The sequence below is a fragment of the Trichoplax adhaerens genome, genomic scaffold, assembly GCF_000150275.1.
Source record: "Trichoplax adhaerens TRIADscaffold_15 genomic scaffold, whole genome shotgun sequence".
In the NCBI taxonomy this organism is placed as follows: domain Eukaryota; kingdom Metazoa; phylum Placozoa; class Uniplacotomia; order Trichoplacea; family Trichoplacidae; genus Trichoplax; species Trichoplax adhaerens.
The window spans coordinates 571,260-586,821 of NW_002060957.1; the positions used below are offsets into that span (position 1 = coordinate 571,260).

General features: G+C 36.0%; 2 protein-coding genes across 2 annotated transcripts; one reads left to right on the plus strand and one right to left on the minus strand.

The window, feature by feature from the left end:
• On the minus strand, positions 1-7,789 carry TRIADDRAFT_60390 (uncharacterized protein; the record flags this gene model as incomplete). The annotated part of the gene is made up of 29 exons (XM_002116420.1): positions 1-149; positions 282-342; positions 471-532; positions 615-691; positions 764-868; positions 946-1,001; positions 1,100-1,225; positions 1,303-1,514; positions 1,597-1,693; positions 1,785-2,147; positions 2,221-3,792; positions 3,877-3,934; positions 4,002-4,109; positions 4,197-4,265; positions 4,347-4,412; positions 4,510-4,712; positions 4,797-5,045; positions 5,151-5,242; positions 5,314-5,388; positions 5,478-5,548; positions 5,659-5,724; positions 6,225-6,286; positions 6,369-6,425; positions 6,596-6,643; positions 6,744-6,797; positions 6,879-7,034; positions 7,107-7,178; positions 7,526-7,679; positions 7,731-7,789. The coding sequence occupies 29 exons, from the start codon at positions 7,787-7,789 to the stop codon at positions 1-3; spliced, it is 4,599 nt and encodes a 1,532-aa protein (XP_002116456.1).
• Positions 7,790-11,946: 4,157 nt separating this feature from the next.
• TRIADDRAFT_60391 (uncharacterized protein) lies at positions 11,947-15,459 on the plus strand (the record flags this gene model as incomplete). The annotated part of the gene is made up of 7 exons (XM_002116329.1): positions 11,947-12,007; positions 13,289-13,722; positions 14,074-14,142; positions 14,360-14,455; positions 14,670-14,788; positions 14,910-15,015; positions 15,124-15,459. 7 exons carry the CDS (start codon positions 11,947-11,949, stop codon positions 15,457-15,459), a joined length of 1,221 nt encoding a protein of 406 aa, XP_002116365.1.
• Positions 15,460-15,562: the final 103 nt, after the last annotated feature.

Here is a 15,562-nt window from a genome sequence, read left to right on the forward strand (position 1 = left end):
TTAACGCCAACTTAGATTTTGCTGTGCATTCAACTGTCCAGGAGTGTTCGCGTAGATGTTGCCTTGCTGTTGCACAGGAAAATTACCGTACTGTTGTGAAGTTTGTCCAGTCATGTTTCTTGCAGACGAATCACTTGGCGAAGATTGAGCTGAAAGTAAGAACAGTATCATTTCATTAAAGGGTTTCTAGTTTCATATAAAACATATACCACACATTTTCATCATCAATATAGATTAGTATATTACGAGTGAATACTTCAAAACGTTGGATAGATACCTACCTTCCTGTACAAATTTACTGGCATAGGCAAATACTGCTTCATAGCACATGATGTATTGATCCTAGTAATAAAGTATATAATTTGGTTGATTACAACAAACTACAAATGGACATCTTTAATTCGTTCTTTTTTCTAGGCGAGATAATAACACATGTAACACGTTGACATCAACATACTCTGATCATATACCTTAGTTCGAACCATGTAATTTCGACGTTGGCGAAGGGATTGAATCAGCTTTGAAATATTTACTATGCAGCAATAATTTAATAGGTCATTAAAACCTAGATTCAGATACTAAAAATGCTACATTAGCAATAACACATCGCATACTTAATCCATGTCCGCCTGCCATTTCTTTGATAGCAGTGTAAAGGATACAGAATGCTCCTGTTCTTCCAACTCCATCACTGTAAGAGGACACAAAATTAATCTTCGACTAATCTATTATTATGAGAAGAAGCTGTATATGCCGCTCTTACCTGCAATGCACCACAACAGGCGCTTGCGATCCAGGGTCGATCTTTTGTAGGTGAGATGTGACGTCTTCTAAATAGGCCATGAGTGGCTTGTACGATGTTTGATTGCTACAATAGAATAAATATAAGAAGTGAATAAGCTTTTATTAAACTCCATGAAATAGCGTATTTTGTATTTTACTTACAACGGCTGAGGCCACGTAATCAGTTGTAACTGAGTTATTGACCTACTTTCGGTATTCTAGTAGTAAAGCAATAAGTGTAGGTTATTTTAACAATCAGCTAATTAAATAAAATATTATGGTATAGTATCTTGCTCTACTTCAAAATTATAAGAACCTTTTTAATGGTTATTATCCTCTTGAATCCATAAGGTTGAGCTTCTTGGCTTGCTAAAGTTACAACAATAGCACCGTAGGTAACTGATGATCCTACATTTTCCGGCCAATAGCGATCGCACACACGCTAGCGTAAGTGATTAAACGCACATATTAATACAGTATAGAAGGTAACTGAAGGTGTCATTTTTTGTAGAACTCTACCTTGCAGTTTTCAATTTCAGCTACTAACATAGCAATAAATAATGCATTTGTTTCCCAAATCATACGCCAGAAATCAGTAAAGGATGACGGCAAGGGAGGTTGTGTAGCAATATATCGTGATGATAACGTAGTTAAATCATCAATCAAGCTCGAGTTTATATATCCTTCATCGCCTTCATATTGCGGGCTCAATATTACTCGGGAATAATCATCTAACGTCAATAATAAGCATAATTGCGTTTTAGTTATCAAATTAGTATCGTAGCTTCAGACAATGTTTAATATTCTTCTTACAAGGTAGAATAGTTTCATCGCGATTGCCAATTGGATGCCGGTGAGCTACGTTACAAGGGTATTTGCGAGAGTCCGTAACACGGCTCTCTTCTAGAGCCTGTATGTAAGAAATATTCATCGTAAGTCAGCCATGAAATGAAAACTACAAGAATATAATTTTATTTTTATTCAAAACGCAAATCTAAAACCTGAAACTCAGTAGTGAAACCGTCACAGTTCTGTTGGGCACTGTAGCATAAAGACTGCATGTTTTGACCAAACTGCATTGTATCAGAGCGTAATTTATCTATGTACTCTCTGGAGAAACTTTGAAGAAGTGGCTTCTGCTGAGTTGGAGCAGCTGGTTTACTACCCGCTATCACAGGCGATAAAATAGTGCTCCCGGATGTTCCTTGCAAATTAAATTGATCTACGCTTGAGGTAAGTAAATCAACGGGCTGATTATTGTTTTTCGCCTGATATAACCGTGGTGGAAATTGCTGATTCTGCACCGGTTGAAGAATTTGAGGCTTTTGTTGTTGTGCTGGGGGTGCTCCATTGTATTGTCCCTGCTGTAAAACAGATTCGTTTGAATTATTTCATAAATTGTATACATATTTGCTAACAAATTTATTTTTCGGTTACCTCATGAAGTTGCCTAGAATTTGCCTGCGACATGTTTGCATTGTATGGCCTAACTGGTCCCTGTTGATTGACTTGCTGCAGTGGAGTAAACTGCTGTTGTTGTTGCTGCTTGGCAGTACTGATTCCACCTTGTACTTGGCTGTTGCCATACATATTTTGACCTTGCGAATTTGTTTGATTATACATATTCATGCTTTGTCCACCTTGCTGAGTGTTAAGCATTTGCTGCATTACAGGATTAGAATGAACATAGACAGTGCTCTGCGCAGTTGATTTAGCCGATTGTGAAGGAAGATTATTTACCATAGAAGGATTATTATTTACCGTTACGTACGAAGTTTGCGTAGTAGGTCGAGGCCCCATTTGTTGCTGTAGTGGCTGAGCACTCATAAAACCAGTCGGACCTTGATTTTGGCTCTGCTGTTGTAGACTAGGCTGCTGCTGATTACTGCATATCCAAGCGGTATTATCACCAGCTGGTTTAGAAGACTGATTTACTATCCCTTCATTTCGCCTTATGTTGAAAGAGCTATTTGATGGGATATTTCCTTGAGAGAAAGTGCCGGGATGCTGATGTTGAGACACCGCTTGTCCTGCACTGCTTTGCGATTGAATAGTATGTGCTTGTTGATTTTGGGGCCTTGATAAGACCTGTGTCGGCTGCTGAGCTGACTGAGACGACGGAAGTTGTGGCTGGTAAGTCGGGTAGCCAGAAAACTTCTGATCTAATCCTTGATTCGAAAATTGATTTTGTAAGGCAGTAGTTGATTGAGGCAAATTTGATTGAATATCTTGGCGTTGTACATTGGTGTGAGGACCCAAAACGTTACCCGAGGATGGCTGCTGAAAACTCACGTGTTGTGAATTTGGTTGGTTTAAATTTGGATTTGATATTTGTCTTTGTATCGCATTAGGCACTGCAGTACTATTTGACTGAGAAATTTGACGTTGCGGATTAGGTGCTGTATTACTACCGGATTGAGAATTTTGATATTGTAGGTTATCATTGAATGCTATTGTTGCATTACCACTCGTCAACTGTTGAGACTGATAGTTATTTTGGGGTAGCATACTTCCACTAGATACTTGCCGGGTAGCCGATAATTGATTTTGAGGATGCGATGGAATGTTGGCTTGGTATGGCAGTGAGACTGGAGTTGATACATTGCTTTGGGAATTCATTGCTGCAGAAATCTGGTTTACTGAAGATAAAGGAACTGGACTACGCTGCTGCGACAGTAACGGCTGTGGCGATTGTGGTTGCATCGGTAACGGCTTCTGTTGTTGTTGAGAGATACTTGCGGGAGTTGGATGTGGAGATTGTGGAGATACTGGAATAGTCGATTGGGAATACGTACTGGAGGGTAGCGATTGTTGATGCTGAAGTGAAGATGGAGCTGCATCCGTACGGCCTTGGAAAAATTGATTATCATCTCGATTCGGCAAAGGTAATGCAGTAGGACTAGCGGTATTAAAATTCATGCCTTTGTTTAAGTTTTGCTGATTTGTTGGCGAAGTAGGGGTTACTTGGCCATTTGCAATTAATCCCCAACGCTGAGTGTTTGCTATTGGCTGTAATAAAAACATATAATTATTTCAGTATCTGAGATAAGAGCATAAAACTATTTATCAAATCTTAAAATGAAAAAAATGTACAGTATTATTGGCCATTAATTCAGCATTTTTCTTCGCTCTTCTTTCTGCAACAATTTCCCTAAGAATACAATATGTAGATGAGATGCTATTTATTCGAATATGATTTGGCTACATTAAGGCTCTACCTTGCTTTTTGCTCCCGTTCTTTCAATCTTTGCTGTATGACTGGTTCAATTTTCTGAGAGAATTTTTCGATATCATTTGCAAATTTCTTATAGAATTCAATTCCATGCCTAGAATAATAGAGGCGAAATAATACCGTCCAAGTCAGAGTCTGCATCTATTAGAACGTAGAATACTAACAATACGTAAATACTTACTCGGCTTTTGAAATTAATTCATTCATTACGTTGTAAGATAGCATAAGGGATTTAATATAAGCATTTCGCCTATGATGGAAGCAAATTTAAAACATTAACCAAACGGTCATAGACCTGTAGCTTCAATAAGATTAGCATTTCGTTTCTTACTTTGCGCTAGTTTTGCATGCTTGTTCACGTGCAGCTCCATATTTGGCATTTGCATCAGTTAACACCCTAGTTAAAGCAGAAAAAGAGAGAAAGGACTATAGCAGACTATCAGGAAGTACCCCAGAGTTATATCTATATAACAGCCACAATGCAAGCGCCTTACATTATAATTCTTTCTTGAGCCGCCAAATTTTGGCGAATTACGTTAACAAGACTATCATGTTTCTGTATCTGCTCGTGAAAGATATCAGTACTATCTTTATTGGTTTGAGTGACAATCATGGATGTAATATCATCCTCATTTAAGGCTTCTCTCAAATTTCCCTCTAGATTACTTCTCTGTTTTTTCATTTCTTCTACTTTTGCCTGCAAGCCACGTTATGATATAAATAATCATGCATGAATCTAGGAAAATAATATAGTTAACACTATTGAATGAATTCATTTTACCAAAATTCTTCGAAGATTTGTTTCAGCAGCTTCATCAATAGGTATATCTAATAAGTTTAACTTTGGTAGAGAAGCCATTAAAGCATCCTTCGAACCATTTAGCAATTTTAGATTTTCAATATTACTATCGTATGCATTGAAAACTTCATCATTGCACTTCATCGCTTTGTCGTTTGCTTCTTTTCTTCTTTCGAATTTAGATTTCAATTCTTCAAATACGGCTGCGTCATGTACTATACCAAATTTAGACTACAAAACACCGAATTAGATGGCATATCGCAAATCGAGTTCGAAACTTAGATAAAGTTTGACAGGGAAGGCAACTGGAAATAGTACGTAGTTTTACGTAGATACCTCAAAGCGCTCTGCAGCTTGGTTTTCTTCATTCAATTTTTTGTCAGTAGCGTTAATTTTATCTTCGATATCTTGGTATAAACGCTTTAACTCTGAAATTAAATAAACAGACTAAATTAAGACACCTACATACCGATCTATAGGGCCTTGAACAAAATATTACCTTCGATTAACTCAATCAATTTTTCTAGAACATCAGGATTGCTATTTAACTGTTGATTAATTTCAGAAATTTCACCTACATCACATCATTTGTATAATCAGATAGAGTAATTAGTAATGGCTTTCGGTATATATCTATTTTTGATACGTATATAAAAACCTTACTTGGCAATTCCATTTGTACTTGCATATCGCTTCGGTTTAAGTTTGGTAATTGGAGTGACGATATCACTTGGCTTAAGTAATTTTAGAAATTTGTTTCAAATATAATCAAATATAAGTCTTAGGTCTGACTATGCTGCATATGCCAAAATATCATAATCATTAGGAAGAAATTGATCCATACCTTAGCTCTTCATTTTTTTGCTGAATAGAACTAGTAACTGATCGCAGGAGTTGAGCCTTTTCTTCACTATGGTACATAGAATATTAAACAAACAGTCTAGATTAATTTAATCTAGTAAGAGTATTAACAACGATGTCATGGTGCTGTGCTTACCTATACATTGATGACTGTTCATGTGCCTGCATTGGAACAAGTTTTGCAAAGATGTCATCGCCATAAAGATTTTTATCAGTTGGGCAAAAGGCACGAGGTTTAGAGAGAGAAAGTCCTAAAGAGATGTATCAACATGGCAGTCAGTGACGATTTATGATATTAAGTAATTTAAATCTTTTCCACAAGTACTAATCGATTTAACATAGTATCATCTCATGCCTTCGATCACTGGCAGATTAGCGATTGCAGGTATAGATTCATGATACACAAAGTCATTATCTTTGATCGCTGCTTTTAACCTGTTTGAATATACAAGTTTAGCATTGGCCAATAACGGCATAAAAATATACATATAATAGGTAAAATATTGACTTATAGAAAGGCTGATTTATCATCAGATGTATCAAGCTTACTGATAATTTATCACGTCGTAGGTGTAATTATAGACATCTTGGAATTTAGCATCAATTCCTTGCTGTGAATTTTCATAAAACGAAATTGTTATTAATGACATTTTTCAATTAGAAGGTAATTTCGTCTTAAAATATTACCGCTACCTTTAAAAGTTTTGAACATTCTTCTAGTTTTGCAGAAGCAGCTTTTAAATAACCAACCTTAAAATGAAAATAAACGAAGTAGAGAGAGCTTAGTGATGCCGTTATCTAACTGTATTTATTATATAACAATATATATGTCATTGTCAATCTATAGATTATATACAACGTTCCATAAAATTTTAGTCGCATAGTCATCCTAACTTACAATGATAAAAAGAAATACTTACTTTATCTCCAAATCTCGAATTTTCATCGGAAGAGTTTGCCATATACAACTGTTTAAGTAGATTGTAATTGTTAAGAAATTAATAAATGCACTCGGTTGAGCAAATTAAATGGTCCAATACATTACAATTAACTATACGAATTACTCACATGCGCAACTGCGTCATAGTATACAATTTTAAAGGTTAGAAACTTTGACCATACCTAAAAGAACAAAGTAATGATTATTTTAACAACTATATAGTATTTACTTGCATTTCCTATAGTAAACAATTTCGTTCTTACTTTGCATCTTCTTGAACTAATGATTTGTACAGCAGCTTCTAATATATTTTGGCCAAGTCTCAGATAGCTAATAATTTGCGCTGCTATTCGAGCAATTAAGGAGCCCTTTCTGTTGTCTTTGATCGATTTTTCCAATATGCATTCTTGCGCTTGACCCTATTTTCGCGACAGAATGTTAGGTAAAAAATAATAATAGATAGGCGAGATTTCGATCATCGGTATACATACCAGCATTAATTGTATGTAGAAGGAAATAATAGCATGGCTAACATCGGGAGTATAATCCCCCCCAACTTGATCCTATAAAGGATTAAGAAGATCTTAGTGGTTATTAACGATCCGTGTTTCTACAGTATTGCAACATATACTAGCATTTATTTAACTACAAAATCTACAAATATTTAAGATCGATTACTGACACAGTTGATGTGACTAGAATGCTATTTGTATCTTAGCAATAGTATTTTATTTAATTAAGAAAGTTTAATTTAAAATGTACAGTTAAGTAGGTGAATATTCCAGCAGCATCTTGAAAATGAGTACAGGATGTTTTCAATGCCTACAGTGCATAATTTATGGCAGATCAGCTTATATTAATCTTTTCATACCTAGGCTACTTTACATATAGGTATTATAGCATGTCTTACTTCGTCAGTCATTCTCTCATCTTTCGCACCTAATTCGGCATGTAAGGCTCCCAAATTGTGCAATATGCAGGCTTGCTCGAATTTAATATCATCATGACATACCTCCTTTCCATTATACATGTCAGTCCTATCAAAGTTGATAAAATAAGAGCTCCTTGAAGATAATAAAATTTTCAGTTATAAAATTACGTAAAGTATGTCATACCATGTATACAGTATAGCTGCTCGTTCACCAGATCGCATAGCGAATCGCGCTGTCATCATATTTAATTGGCAAAAATAGCGCGCAAGGAGTAGGCATCCATTTTCCCCGCATGGTGGAATAATAATAGACTGAAATGCAAGATTTTTGAACGTCAAGCAATTACTATTAAACACTGCTGATAAGCCTGAAGCGAAAAAGCAAATTTCAGTACAAGCTTATAGGTACGATTATTTGTTCTCCATGCTACGTTAACAAATTAAGAATGCTGCAGATCTTGCTGCATCTGCGCTACTGAGATAATATATGAAAGATATGACGAGAATCTATTAGATCTAGGTTGTGCGAAAGTTAGAAGATTTGGTTTTGACAGCAAATTACGTAAAAAAAAAACATCCAAAAGAGCATTCTTTGAACCAAGATAAAAATATCATTTTATCCTAAACCAAGTTGGTAAGTCTAAATTTTACAAGTGTAACCATTGATAACCTATAGCCAACCCGTATTTTCTATTGACAACTGTTGTGGCTCTTAAACAAAAACTATAAAGCAGCGATGCTCTCTTCAGTTAGTTTTCGGTGCTGCGTAAATGTGTATCAAATTTAGGTAAAAAAGCAGTTTAAGCAGGATTGATTGTCTAGAGACTATTAATATTGTTATCGTATATTCATAACTATCATGCTTATTGACTTTTTGATTCGTGTAATTATATCAGCGCGAGTGTAATAAGATAGTGCCAATTCATAAATAGATTGACTAGTGATCAGAATAGAAAAGTAAATATTAGAATTCAGGGATTCAGTGACATCTGATAGCATTCAATCTATGGTACGAATATTTCTAGAAAGTTACTGTTGAACTCTTCAATCAAGCGACGATACTACTAGTAATCAACGTTGAAAAATACTATCATTTTAGCCCCAGCATAAGCAATCAAGAGTATTACTTAAATGACATACAGTATCAATATTTGCTCAAGTCGCAGGAAATTACTAATGAAAATTATAGGACATGAAGCGTAAAAGTTTATACAGTAGTTCTATGTTTCTATCGCACAATAACAAATTGTGGAGGTGAAATCCCCCAATTGTAAAGCGATTCGATTTTTTCAATAACGACAACGGCACATTATGGTAAAAATATTATCGATTAACTACAGCAATAAAGGGTGGAAATAATTGATCACATTATTCTAACAGCAATTGATCGATTATAATAATTGGAGACTAGAATGTGTTATTCTAACCGAAATGATCAGCAACGATGAATACTGTATTAATTAAACAGCGTGGTCTATATACAGTATAAAAAGTAGGCTACTCACCCTATTAATATAAAATTCATAAATAATAATATCGAAAGATTTTCAGTTACCTTTCGTAAAGCTTCTAGTTGTTGTATCTCGCCATTGTAGTTGTCGCTGTTTTCTTGGTAATTCTCGCTAATATACTAATTATCAATGGTTATAAGATAAAACTTGTCATTAGGAATAAACAAATAGCATTACTAACTCAAATAATAACTAGTTAGTACTGTTCTACAAAACTGGATTACAATTAGAAGTAAGCTTCAGAAGTTGAATGCTGTTTTAGGCCACGTTTCATCTGCTGTCTAACTGGGATCATTTATGACAACTTTCTAAAGTATGATTACACTAAGTCTTGATCAATGCGTGAGTGACAGAAGTACAGAAAAGTTTAAAAGTGCAATTCGATTGAATTTCAACAAGGATCGACTTGTACACTTTGCAATATTACTCGTATAAAAAGTCAAGATTAGAAGTCAATCGCTACTTTTATCTATCGACATGATCGATCGAATTGAACATCAATACAACATGGCGAATAACGGGTAAGGTATTGGAACTGATGTATGATATTTTCACATTCATCGATCCTATGGCAATTTCAAGTTATGTAGAATTGAATATCCATCAAAGATGGCTACTATCGGGTTAAAAGTACAATTTCATTGAATTTCAACAAGGATCGACTTGTACACTTTGCAATATTACTCGTATAAGAGTCAAGATTAGAAGTCAATCGCAGCTTTCATCTATCGACATGATGGATCGAATTGAACATCAATACAACATGGCGAATAACGGGTAAGGTGTTAGAACTGATGTATGATATCTTCCCATTCATCAATTACATGGCAATTTCAAGTTATGCAGAACTGAATATCTATCAAAGATAGCTAATAACGGGTTAAAAGTGCAATTTGATTGAATTGCAACCAGGATTGACTTGTACACTTTGCATTATTACAGGTATAAGAGTCTCGATTAGAAGTCAATCGCTGCTTTCATCAATCGACATGATGGATCAAATTGAACATCAATACAACATGGCGAATAACGGGTAAGGTGCTGAAACTGATGTATCGTATGGTAATTTTAAGTTACGTAGAATTGAATATCTATCAAAGATGGCTAATAACCCGTTATTAGCCATCTTGGTTAAGGTTGCAATTTGATTGAATTGCAACCAGGATTGACTTGTACACTTAGCAATATTACTCGTATAAGAGTCAAGATTAGAAGTCAATCGCTGCTTTCATCTATCGACATGATGGATCGAATGGAACATCAATACGACATGGTGAATAACGGGTAAGGTGCTGAAACTGATGTATCGTATGGTAATTTTAAGTTACGTAGAATTGAATATCTATCAAAGATGGCTAATAACAGGTTATTAGCCATCTTGGTTAAAAGTGCAATTTGATTGAATTGCAACCAGGATTGACTTGTACACTTTGCATTATTACAGGTATAAGAGTCTCGATTAGAAGTCAATCGCTGCTTTCATCAATCGACATGATGGATCAAATTGAACATCAATACAACATGGCGAATAACGGGTAAGGTGCTGAAACTGATGTATCGTATGGTAATTTTAAGTTACGTAGAATTGAATATCTATCAAAGATGGCTAATAACGGGTTATTAGCCATCTTGGTTAAAAGTGCAATTTGATTGAATTGCAACCAGGATTGACTTATACACTTAGCAATATTACTCGTATAAGAGTCAAGATTAGAAGTCAATCGCTGCTTTCATCTATCGACATGATGGATCGAATTGAACATCAATACGACATGGCGAATAACGGGTAAGGTACTGAAACTGGTGTATGATATCTTTACATTCATCGATCCTATGGCCATTTCAAGTTGTGTTTCCTGTTAGTCACAATCAAGATGGAATTATCAACAATCTCTACAAGGATGTCAAGACTCAAGAAGGTAAAAATAACATCTTGACGTCATGATTCCAATCCATGCAATATGGAGTAATCATCTGGAGAGTGCCGCCATGATTGCATAGTAACGAGTGTATTCGTCAGTCCTGATTGTGTCATCAAAGATCAAAGGCGATCGTTGTACCAGTAAGAGTTTGGCACAATATTGGTCAATGAAGCCATAGTGAAGGCATCGCTAGACGAACGACAATACTAATGTATATATCGAAATGGATTGAAAGAGTAGCATGACTGCGATCGTATCCAACATCAACAGTAGAAGACGAGAGCTATTTCTCTTCTCCATTTGTCCGTTGAACACAGCATCATTGATGAAGACTGGACAACTGATCTACGCCGATTTTCAGTCCTATTGGCAATGAAAATCGCCTTCAATCTAGCAATGAAATGATTGGCAATTTGGCTGCACTATCGCTTGATAATACATTGTCCCCTACAGTAGTATCGCTAGCACAACAAGCCATGTTATGTCATTGTCGATATTGTACTTTATGACGACTTACTGATTTCAAAGTAAGGCCAAATTCCACAGGTTTTGTCTCTTTTAAGCCAAAAGATAACATTGGACACCTTGGGCAAGCATCCATTGCGAAAAATCGATGAGGATACAACCACAGAGAAGATTGGACAAGTTATCCAGGCAAAGGTAGACGAACTGAGTGAAGTTGAACAACGTAGTACAGAGAAGTGACAACACCGTGGTATGACACTGGTATACGCATCATTCGCTGCTGGACTACACTGGCCTGGTAGGGTCAACTGGACACTAGTGAGTGTACAGTACAGTGTCACCCTCCACTGCACCACTGTAGCAGTGTCACTGCTTTTGGCATTGACTGAGTCGATGCGTCATGATCGCATCCATGATGTCATCCAGGTAAAATGACCGTCCTTATGACTATGACATCATCAATGATACTAAGTATAGTATGTAAAGATGCCATGCAGATAAAATGGCCCTCCTTATGACTATGAATGACATCATGAATGATACTAGTGGTAAAGGACAGTACTGTATGTAAAGTAGTGCTGTAGAGTGTAGACGTCGAGCGATTGGACGTCCAACGGACGTTCGATTTTGGACGTTCGATTTTGGACGTTCGGTATGTACGTTCGTTGTCAGATCGGACGTCGACGAACTGTACTGTACAGTGTACAGTACAGTGTATACAGTCAGTTTGTATAATCCCACCCCAATACTATACTGTACATACAGTACAGTACTGTACAGTAGTACAAACGTCTTTTACAAGACTTTGTACAGTATTTCAGAGTCATGACTACAGTATACTGTACGCTGTTACGTACAGTATAGTCTTACCGTACTGTACACTGTACAGTGTACACTATATACTGTAGTGTTAACACTGTACACTGTGTACGTTGGTACGTTCAATGAACGTCCGACGTTCAAATTGGACGTTCGTACGTTCGTTCATTAAAACTGGCTAACGTCCACAGTACTAATGTAAAGTACAGTTATATACAGTACACACTACAGTACTTACCTCCTATAGTACAGTACAGTACAGTACATACTGAAGATCTACAGTACGGTGTACAGTACTGTACTGTACTGTAGTTTAACTCTTTACAGTGTACAGTTTACAGTACAGCCTTTATGTACTGTACTGTACGTACGTACTGTACTGTATAAGTGTTATACGTACCTTCATCGCCTCGCCTCTGCGCAGAATCCCATAGTACATCAGTGAACATCTACGGTGTACAGTGTACAGTACTGTACCTCTGAACATCTACGGTACAGTGTACTGTACTGTACTGTTGTTAACTCTTTACAGTGTACAGTGTACCGTACAGCCTACATGTACTGTACTTCACGTACTGTACTGTACTGTACTGTACTGTACTGCAGAGTGCACATTGGGCATTCACAAGTCACAACATGATGGAGAATTGGACGATCAGAGCGGCTTGCTGAATTGAAATCTTACATCTGCAATAACAAATTAATATTGGGCCAAAAATCTTCCGTAGTGGGAGGCGCTTGCAATTGCCTAAGCCTTTCTTACAAGCCTGCTACCTTGAACGTGTCCCACTGGACCTGAACCCGCAACGATCATTCGTGCAACCGTTGCCACAGTAACATTCAGCGAATCTACTGTACAGATTGCAAATTCATTCATACTGAACATTGATTGTAATTAATTACTGGCCAAGTGGGCAGAGAGGATTTAGCAGAGGTGCTGTGACAAATGTCTGGATTTCACCATGGCTATTCTATCTGGAGTTTATTTTCCATGTTTTATTGTGTTCTGCTCGCATCCTGTTTAGTGGTGGTATCAGCACAACCTGGCGATGCAAGGAGAACAAGCCAACATCCGTGGTCTTACAAATCCAAAATTAATTGCAGCCCTGGCCATTATCCACCAGATTATTGTACATTAACCAAGGCTTATTTTCATCATTCTGATCGCATTTTCTATCTCAATACCACTCATTCAATTCCTAATCCTGCATGGAGTACCCAATTGTGGACGACTAAAACGGTCAATATCAAATCCGATATTCAATGCCATCACCTTTACCATAAAGCTTTTATATTTACATTTTTTTTCTATTATGGTCATTCCAACAATTTCCATCTTCATTATGACACCTTAATACCCATTTACAGCCAGTTGAGATTTATTGAAAGTAGCAATCAACTGCCTTTAAGCAATCAATCAATTGTCTTAATGCCAACAGTGGAAAAAAAACGAATGGAAGTACGTCTTTAATTTAAATTTGTATTCTATGTGAACAGTATCGAATCGATAGCATGTGATTCCTATTATGATATCTAAGATAGACGGATATAGAATAGAATAAATTAATCGGTACAGTATTCCTTTAATGCATTAATCATGCACACATGAGAATAGGCTACATAAGCCATTCTTGATATCTTATAAAAACTCATTCAGTATAAAATGCAATGACCTTGCTTTGATACTTTGACTCAATTGAGTGGCACAGCTGCCATGCGCTTGCATTGTTATGTAGTCATTCTGGGACTGTGTTTTAAATCCATATCCATACAATTCTAACCCTAAAAATCCCTGATTCTATTGGTGTAGATTCTAGATTGGGACACCGATGCTTTCACAAGTACTTATAAAGATAGCTATTTTATGGAAGCGCTGAAGGTTGGCTAATTCATAGTTGAAAGTGGATAAAATGATAGAAAATCAATTGATACTTTGACTGTTCTACTCAATACTGTTGCAGTGATTAGTGATACACGTATATTGGTACGACATGCTAGGGATATGAATGATTAATTATTATTGTTTACTATGGTTAAAGCTAAATTTGCTAATTAATCGTTATCAAGGATTAAAATGACTTGCTTCCAATACAAAGGTATTAACTGGTCCTCATGCCTTCTTACCCATGTCAAAAGCTTCATTTAATCAGTACCCTAACGCTAAAACGTGCTTTGAAGAAGCAAAACTAGGAGTGAGTACAGTATAGTAATATAATGAACTTACAGGAAACTCTTGTTATTTGATTCGTTTCAAAATTTCTTCACTGTGATAGGTATAGTTGAGGCTTACTTCACTGTCATTCTACAACTGACAATTTACAGTATATAATCTGTATGATATTGATCTTACTCAGAAATGTTTGAGAATGATTAGTATTTAAACTCATATGTTGATACTCTCTTTAGACTCCTAGAGTTGAATTTACTGATAAAAAACTCATTCGAGGATATATAAGCTTTATTCTTAGGAGGTTACGTATAAAAAAAACTACACCTAAGGCTGCTCGAATAGCTTTAATTAAGCGGTAAGTCTTGAAGAGCTAAAATGAAGGGCATGCTTGAGTTTCTAGTATTAATCAGTCTTCGAGTATTATATTTGTAATGTAATAAAATCTTAGTTTTAAAAACACACAATGCTATTCTTAGAACCAATCGCCGATTAATTCTAAATCAAGATGAACTCATCAATTCTGTTAAAAGCTTGGCTAATATCGAGCTAGTCGATTTTAATGGAATGACATTTAAGCAGCAGGTAATACAAATTAGTCAATCTCAGAGTACAGTTATTTATTATTCATTGCAATAAATTGTATCAGACTTTCATAGTTGACATTAAATTTGCATGTACTGAAATATCCAGGTAAAATTGATGCGGAAATATTCGGTGCTGATTGGTATGAACGGAGCTGGTCTAATGAATGGTTTATTTTTGCCAAAAGGTGCTGTAAACATTCAGCTTGTACCATACAAAGCTCAACTTAACTTCAAGGAATTTGGCTCATTGCTTAGCGTTCGAGGTCCTTACTTAGAGTGGCATAATCAACACGAACATTTGAATCATGATGTTCCTGGTGATAATTATCACGGCCAAGCAGATACTATAGTTAAAGTGGATGAATTTGTAGAACTTATAAAAAAAGCGTTAAATACAGGTCTTAACGCTAAATTGCAAAAACGAGTAAAGACGGAACTATGATAATACAAGTAATTTCCTACAATTTGGTCGAGAGCTATAACATCTTCTCGTGTTATATGTATTTGTACGTCTTTAGACTGATAAACTAAAATACTGTGGATGT